Source organism: Pygoscelis adeliae, unplaced genomic scaffold (assembly GCF_000699105.1).
Source record: "Pygoscelis adeliae isolate BGI_AS28 unplaced genomic scaffold, ASM69910v1 Scaffold315, whole genome shotgun sequence".
Taxonomy (NCBI): domain Eukaryota; kingdom Metazoa; phylum Chordata; class Aves; order Sphenisciformes; family Spheniscidae; genus Pygoscelis; species Pygoscelis adeliae.
Window position 1 is genome coordinate 566972 of NW_008824865.1, and position 7856 is coordinate 574827.

The 7856-nt window shown below is 39.7% G+C and overlaps 1 protein-coding gene across 1 annotated transcript in view; it reads left to right on the plus strand.

The window, feature by feature from the left end:
• ABCD2 (ATP-binding cassette, sub-family D (ALD), member 2) overlaps positions 1 to 7856 on the plus strand; it is a 54282-nt gene that overhangs the window by 11926 nt on the left and 34500 nt on the right. The window contains exons 5-6 of the mRNA XM_009324373.1: positions 2419 to 2513; positions 3879 to 4024. Of these exons, the coding sequence (XP_009322648.1) occupies positions 2419 to 2513; positions 3879 to 4024 (241 nt within the window). The remainder of the gene's footprint in view (positions 1 to 2418; positions 2514 to 3878; positions 4025 to 7856) is intronic.

Below are 7856 nucleotides of genomic sequence, written 5' to 3' on the forward strand. Positions count from 1 at the left end.
GGCAGGTCCGTCTTGGAGCCGGCTGGCATTGGCTCTATCAGACATGGGGGAAGCTTCTAGCAGCTTCTCGCGAAGGCACCCCTGTGGCCCCCCCACTACCAAAACCTTGCCATGCAAACCCAGTATAGGGCTCTTTTTAGATAACTGTGTTTTAAAAACAAAACGAAATACAGTTCCGGTATGCAAGCATGCTGTTCATGTTCACTTTTGGTCTAGTATACTTATACCCCACTCCTTTTTTCTCTGCAGCCTTTTCCCAAGATTTGATTCCACTACAGCCACACATTTCATCCAGCCTGAATTCCTCCTAAGTCGTGGTGTCTAGCATTTGCTCCTGAGTGGTTGCAGGCTCTCAGAGGCAGCTAGCCAATACCGAGCATTGTGCACAAGGACTTAAGTAGAATTTAGGCCAGGTGAATCCAGGCCACAGGCTCCACACTTTTTATGACAAGTCCCATTGTAATACTGTTTTTCCTCCTTTCTTTTGGTCTTGATACTTCAGAAATCCCTGCAGAGTGGATTTGTACGTGGGTAAAAGTACACGTGCAGACACGTATATGTGTCTGCATTGTTAGAAAAGAAAAATCTTAATATTCAGCTTCCCCAAAGGCTCTTTGAACACATACTACTTATTTCCTTTTGAATCATCCAATATAAGTTTATGTAACTAAGGGGTGTCTGTTTTGTGCCTTGCGTTTACTGTTGTCAGTAAGAGCATTGTGAAAATATGAAAACTATTAGAATATTTTTAACAGATAATAATATTGCCTTACACATAGTGTATCTAATAATTCAGAATTTTTAAGTTGAAATAGAATTTTATACATCTTGTACAAATACTGTCAAATTGTATTTCTGATTACACATAAATATGCTTTAAAAGCACGCTAAAGTTGCAATCAAACACTGTGAAGTTAGGAAATGAGAATTAAGTTTACTTAATACTTACTTAGCTTACTATTTTTTATCATAGATTTATTTTAACTAGAATTTCTCCACTGTATCCAAGTGCTTCAAAAACATGAGTGAAGTTTGCAAAATTTGCTTGAGATTGTGAAGGATAATTTTCCGTGGAGACATAGTCAGATGAATGCCAAGTCCTTCACAAGTATTCATGTGGTTGGAGCGACTGGTATGACCCTTTCTCACAAAAGTATGTCTTGGCCAAATTTGTTAGCGTTTTTGTGAACGCATCAAAAAACACATGCTTGGTGTGGGGTGGTTGATCTCACAGTTGCATATCGAGTGCCTTTGTAGGAGTCTGAAGGCAATAGAGCCCTAGTGCGATGAGAAGGCTGCAATCATTTTTTATTAATAGCTTTAAACACTTTTGGTTTCCATAATCTCATGTTGGACACCACAGAACTGTTTTAAATAAGACTTATTTTAGGAAAAAAAGAATGCCTGGGCTGATACATGGCACAGAAATTTTTGCCCAGGTTGTTATGGTTTGGCAAAGTTGGAACCAATTGAACAAAGAGCCTCTTAATGGAAAATGTAAAACTAACCTTAACTGAAGGAAATGCCACCGGATCCTTTTGTAATAAACTCAACTTTTCCTTAGTTCCATTTTTCTTTGTTCAGATTAGTCTAAGTTATAAAATGAGCAGCCTTCTAATACAAAGAGGAATCTCTTTCCTTTGCATCTTGTCTGTAATTTCTGATATTTGTCTAGGAGCCCAGCTGTTTGGGTTCTGTTAGAGAAGCCCATTAACTGAGGAGTTAGAGTTGGTTTCATTTTTTTACTGTTTCCGGAAGAATTTATTTCAAAGTCCTTGTGTTACAGGGTATTCAAATGTCCGATTGAGATTGTATATTTAAATTTGCTAGAAATCCAAATAGTAAGTGTAGCTACTGGAGTGAAATGTTATATGGGTTTCTGCAAATACAAGACACGTTTACAGTGTCTGTGGCTTCAAAAAGAGATGGAAGCAAGCCATTAAAAGTTTTCTCCTTTGCCATCGTTGCTGGAGGAGACTGAACTGTTTCAGAGCTTGTAGTGAAAGTAGATTCTAATTAGATCCTCAAGAGAAGGTAAACTGGTCTGCCTATGGCTAAGGCTGTCCTTGAACTTTTTTACTGGTTGATATTGACCACCTATTTAAAACAAAATACAGTAAATACAGGTAGGATGTGAATAAACATGTCTTTATAGTGCATTATATATTTATGATACATATTGTACATTATATTTATGATCGAATTTAGGATTCATTGCACACTCTTGGCTACTGCTGACAGTGTCTTTCTGACTAGCTAAGAGTTGTTATCCAGATTTTCCACTAGGGGAACCTGGAGCACATAAAAGAGTTGTTTGAAACTCACCAATTTATACTTCTCAGCCGTGCACAGAGACTGTCACATATCATGGCTTAATGGAAGGTTTCACAAACTCTAATTATTTTTTTTTCTTTCTAGGGAAAGTTATTGATGTTGATCATGGAATTATTTGTGAAAATGTTCCTATTATTACTCCGAATGGCGATGTGGTGGTTTCCAGACTAAACTTCAAAGTAAGATGATATGCAAGAATCTTCTGATTGTTGCCATCACATTAACGTAAACAGCACAGAATTCATGTACCTTATGTTAAGTACTTGGAGGAGCATATGGATAAAAGGGGAAGTCCAGAAAGGTAGGCATAGTAGCTCAATAGAGGCAGACATAAGTTTATCCTGCTCGAAGAAAGAGAAGAGAGGATTTCTGGTGCTGTTACCAGGTGAAAAACCAACCTGAGATTTTCAAAGGTGTATATGGGAGTCTGCATCCATCTTTACTTAATTTCAATGAAATTGGGATGCTTTACTCACATAGGCTCCTTTAAAAGTCTGACTATACAGAAACAGTGAAAAAATTGAGTCTGTAGGTTTGCTTGATCACCACAAAGAGCCGTACTAACTAATAGTTCACAGCATAGTTCACAAGCCCAACTGTGGACTCTTTACTCATTAAAAACTTGTATTGTTTTTAAAAAACTATTCCAGATACCACTCAGGACCTGTTCACAATTTTAATGAATAACCTTTACTGAATTACTCCCATATATATCCTGATCTTAAGTTCCAGTGCAGGTGTTGCTATTTTAAAAAATAGTTGAAGTTATCAGAACACTAACATGAATAATTCCAGTGGGTTCTTTAATTTAGCTAAAGCAGAGTGTTCCTCTTGCCACCTCTATTGGTGTAGGAATTAGCAACTAGGAGGACAGGGTCCTAGCTATGGCAAAACTTGCAATGGCTTCAGTATAGGAATTTCAGATTTGTAAAATTACAACTTTATGGTCAAGGAGACAGTTATTCATTTGACTCAAGAGACAAAACCAACAGAAAATATAATGTAGTCAATATATTTATGTAAAGCATAGACAATGACATTGTGATTATGCATAATTATACACTCATATATACACAGGGTAATATTCAAGTGAAGAAAACCAAGTGCATCACACCCAAAATAACACTGGTAATTAAGCAGGAAAGGGCAATGTGAAGGAAATTTTCCAAATCATTTGATTGGGCTCCCATAGCTTAAATAAGTATCACTGATGGGCATAGCACTGCTCTGTATGCCGTTAACACCTTTGGATCTAATCTGCATTAGAATAATTGATTGTGACTGTGGTGTATTGACATTGTGATATAGTCAGTGTAGTTTATAGAAATACTCAGACATTATAGAAATTATTTTCATTATTTCAGCCCACATATTATATCTAATGCCACTGTTTCTAGAATAGTTGCATAAATATGCGCAGGTAATCAATGAAATGGGTTGATAATTTTATATAGATGCTCATGTAACTCCCTCTAGGGGTCTTACACTGTCTTGTGCCATATATACTGCATAGTAACATCTTTGCATTTTCATTGCTATTGTAGGTCCAGGAGGGGATGAATCTTTTGATCACTGGACCCAATGGCTGCGGAAAGAGTTCGCTTTTCAGAATTTTAAGTGGTTTGTGGCCTGTGTATGAAGGAGTTCTCTACAAACCTCCTCCACAGCACATGTTTTATATACCACAAAGGTATGTGTTTTGCTAAAGGTGATACCTTTTATCTAGTTACATGTATTTTGACCCTGCCTCTCTCATTTTCAAGCTGTGATATGTCCAGCTAAGGTAAAAGGTGGTAAGCACAACCTCAGCTGTGTGGAGAGTGCTAAAAGAAAAGATCCCTTCTCGTTGGTGATGCAAATCTTCAGTCACTGGAAAGGGCTCACATACGCTCGTGATATGCTCCCTTGATGGCTAAAGTCCTGAATGATTGGGATCACAGGAACAGACTAGAATCTGAAAGGAATTTGAAATAGACCTAATAGATCTTAATTCTGATTTCATTTTAAAACCAAAGATCAAAACAAGTGAGAGTGTTTTGGTTCCTAAATGTTGAATTGTTCAAAATAATTTTCAAAACTTCAACTTTTACACTACAAAACCAGAATCCAATCCAATATTAACTGCAAATTGCCTTTTTTATGGTATGTTCTCATTTCACTAAGGGAAACATGGCTTTTTTTGTCCTTCATTTGTATTCTGACTTGCTGTTGGACTCTCAGAACATAATTTAATGCAATTGATTCTAGAATATCTCCTTAGAGACTTCTAACTAGGTTGTTTTGCAAAAGCAAAATCAAACACTGAGAACGTTTGATTGCTTTCTGTAGTTCATTTCTTCCCATGGGCAAAAGAAGTATTCATGGTACAGTTTGTAGTCTTGTTTAAAAAGTACAAGCTATTAAGCTGAATGGAAAATATTAACTGATGAGTAGATTTTCCTTGCTGCAGGTAACAAAGAACATTTATCTATATTTTTTTCAAATATATGTATAATTTATTGCTAGCCATTGTCATTTTTCTGAGCCACTTGAGGGTTTCCTTCAGGAATTTGGAGCAAAATGCTTTATTAAATGTTTTTCAAAACAATATTTCAGAATTCCCATTGTGCGGGACGTTCTTAAAATCAGTTTTATTCTTAGGCAGAACAAAAGCTATTCTGAATCTTTTTTCTTGCAGAAAATCTTGCGTTTCAGCCACTTCTGTCCTCTGTGTGATCCCAGCCCCTTCTCAGATCAACATCTGAGGCTAGCTTGCCTACAGCCCTTCTGCTTTACTTACGTCCCCTTTATTCTGTGAAAGCAAACAGACTCACATTGCGTTCAGGCAGATTCGCTGAGGTGCTGGTTGAGGGGATTGAATAACATCTGCTGGGGTTTCATTTCAGTAAACATGGTTCTTTGTTAGCTGTTTCCCCTAACTTTGCAGTGCTGGGTGAGTTTGTCCAGCAGACCTCTTCTTCAGAACATTTCAAAACTTTTGGTCAGAAATGGAGATTCAACCAGCGTTTTTGCAGCCCTCTGTGACCAAAGCCATGTACGGATTGGCATATCATCTTTGCAGTGTACCCTGGAGGTATCAATCATATGCAGTCCATCCTAATAGCATCCGCCAGGAGAAAGGGTGCTGCTGTGATGTCTTTGGGACATCTAAGTGACGTTGCCATGGCTCGGCTCTGTGGCTCTGTGTGAGCTCTGCACTCCTGGAGGTTTTTTTAGGCAGTACAGAGGTATTTCCTTCCCAAGGGACAGAGCAGTGTCTGGGTAAATGGGGCAACAGTGAGTGACAGGGAGGGATCTTCTGCAAAAGTGCTACACCTTGACTGTGGCTGAAGATTTTGAAGTCTTCTTTGGTGGACAGTTCAGCTGTGTCAGTATGGATTCTGTAGGCTCGGAAGTGTGGCCTGACACTCATAAGTGTCTTGTATTTGGAAAGAGACTGTGAGACTGAGTCTTGTAGGGATTTGTGGGTGAATGTGGCTGAAGGGGTTGATACAGGGCAGAAATCAATCATCAGATTTTTTTGTTAGGATGTCCTTGAGGATTTTGAGTTGCTTTTTTGCCCAATGTATTTGTTCTTCGGGCTTACAGAGTCTTAGATGAATACCAGAGACACTAAGAATGACTTGAAGGAGATTCAGTTTTAAATTGAAGTTTATACATTTCTGGATCGGATTTGCAACAGATCTGCTGGATTTTTAGGGCTTTTGTGTGGATTGCCTTATGTGGTCCAGGCATTTTTTTTCTGCCTGTATTCCACTTTTGAGTGTTTTAACAGTTCATTTCTTTATGGCCTAAATAAATTACACATTCAGTTGGGTTTTTTGGCTGTCCCCTGGCTCTAGAATACATTTAGAATTTCTGTAGTGGTTTGTAAATTGTTCTGAAGTCCCAAAATTAAAGCAGCTTGTTTTGGAAAGTCCTGCTGGTGCAACCATTTTGCTTATGAACCCTGTGCATATTGCTGCTTGGTCAGGATTACCTTCTGTTTGTTTATTTTTTTAGACATAATTCTCAAAGTTCAGACTGGAAAAGATAGTGCCCTGCCTACATTTCATCATGTATATATTTCAGCATAACTTCAGGGAAAATTTATGTTCCAGGCTGAGAGGATCTGGGAGGTGGTAGGACGGTATCACCTGGATTCAGCCTACCTCACTCTTTCATTTGGTGGGTAGGTGAAAACTGTGGTATAGCAGAAGGCTCTTGAAATGGTGGATGTCTGTCAGAGCAGTGAATGAGAGTGACATCACTGTGTTTAAGTGTATACATTATGTCTCTGGTCTAAGAACGTGGGAGACGGCTCTCCATGAGTGGACACAATTACATTGAGCCTGGTAAGAGCTTACTCCTGCATGCCTGTGGCTGAATTTAATTCTGCATCAGCTCTCTTTGTGTCTTTGAGTCAAATGTAGGAACCTCGTCTGCGCGTGGTGAATGGTGGAGAATACAGTGACTACTAAGTAACAAAATACTCCACGGTAAATAGAAGCTCACTGAAAAGACTATTTTTTCATCTCTGTTTGTAATGTTCCAGCGTAGTATTCCAGAAATGCGTGGGAAATCATGTGTCTTTGCCGAGTTCAAAAGCTACACACAAAAGTATGATTTATTAAAAAGTGAATTATCTCATTGTATACTCCAAATTTCATCAGCACTGCAAACACTTTGTTTAGAAAAACACTAGCTTTACTTAGAAGTATGTAGGCTTTAAAACAGAGCCTTAAGAGTCCCTATCTTTCTATCTTTTGAGAACGCTTAGCATCATAGCGGACTACTACCCGCTGTTGGTTATACAGGCTGGCAGCGATGAGGTTGCAGAGAGAAGTCCTGAGGCGATCAAAAGGGACTTCAGGGCACTGGGGCGACTGGTTGAAGGATCGGGAGCACAGGTAGTGTTTTCCTCAATCCCTACAGTGGCAGAGAAGGACACTGGAAGGAACAGGAAAACACACCTGATCAACACGTGGCTCAGGGGCTGGTGTCGTCGGAGGAATTTTGGCTTTTTTGATCATGGGGAGGTTTACACGGCACCGGGCCTGCTGGCGACAGATGGAGTCCAGCTGTCTCACAGGGGGAAAAGGGTCATTGCTTATGAATTGGCAGGGCTCATTGAGAGGGCTTTAAACTAGGTTTGAAGGGGGAAGGGGATAAAACCAGGCTCACTAGAGATGAGCCTAGAGGTGGCATGCCGATGCCGGGGGCGAAATCGATAGCCCAGCTCAAGTGCATCTACACCAATGCACGCAGCATGGGCGGCAAGCAGGAGGAGCTGGAAGCCATTGTGCAGCGGGAGAGATATGACTTAGTCGCCATCACAGAAACATGGTGGGGTGACTCTCACGATTGGAGTGCTGCAATGGATGGCTATAGACTCTTCAGAAGGGACAGGCGAGAAAGGAGAGGCGGCGGGGTGGCTCTGTATGTTAGGGAGTGTTTCGATTGTATAGAGCTCAACGATTGTGATGATGATACGGTTGAGTGTTTATGGATAAGGATGAGGGGGAAGGCCAATGAGGCAGATA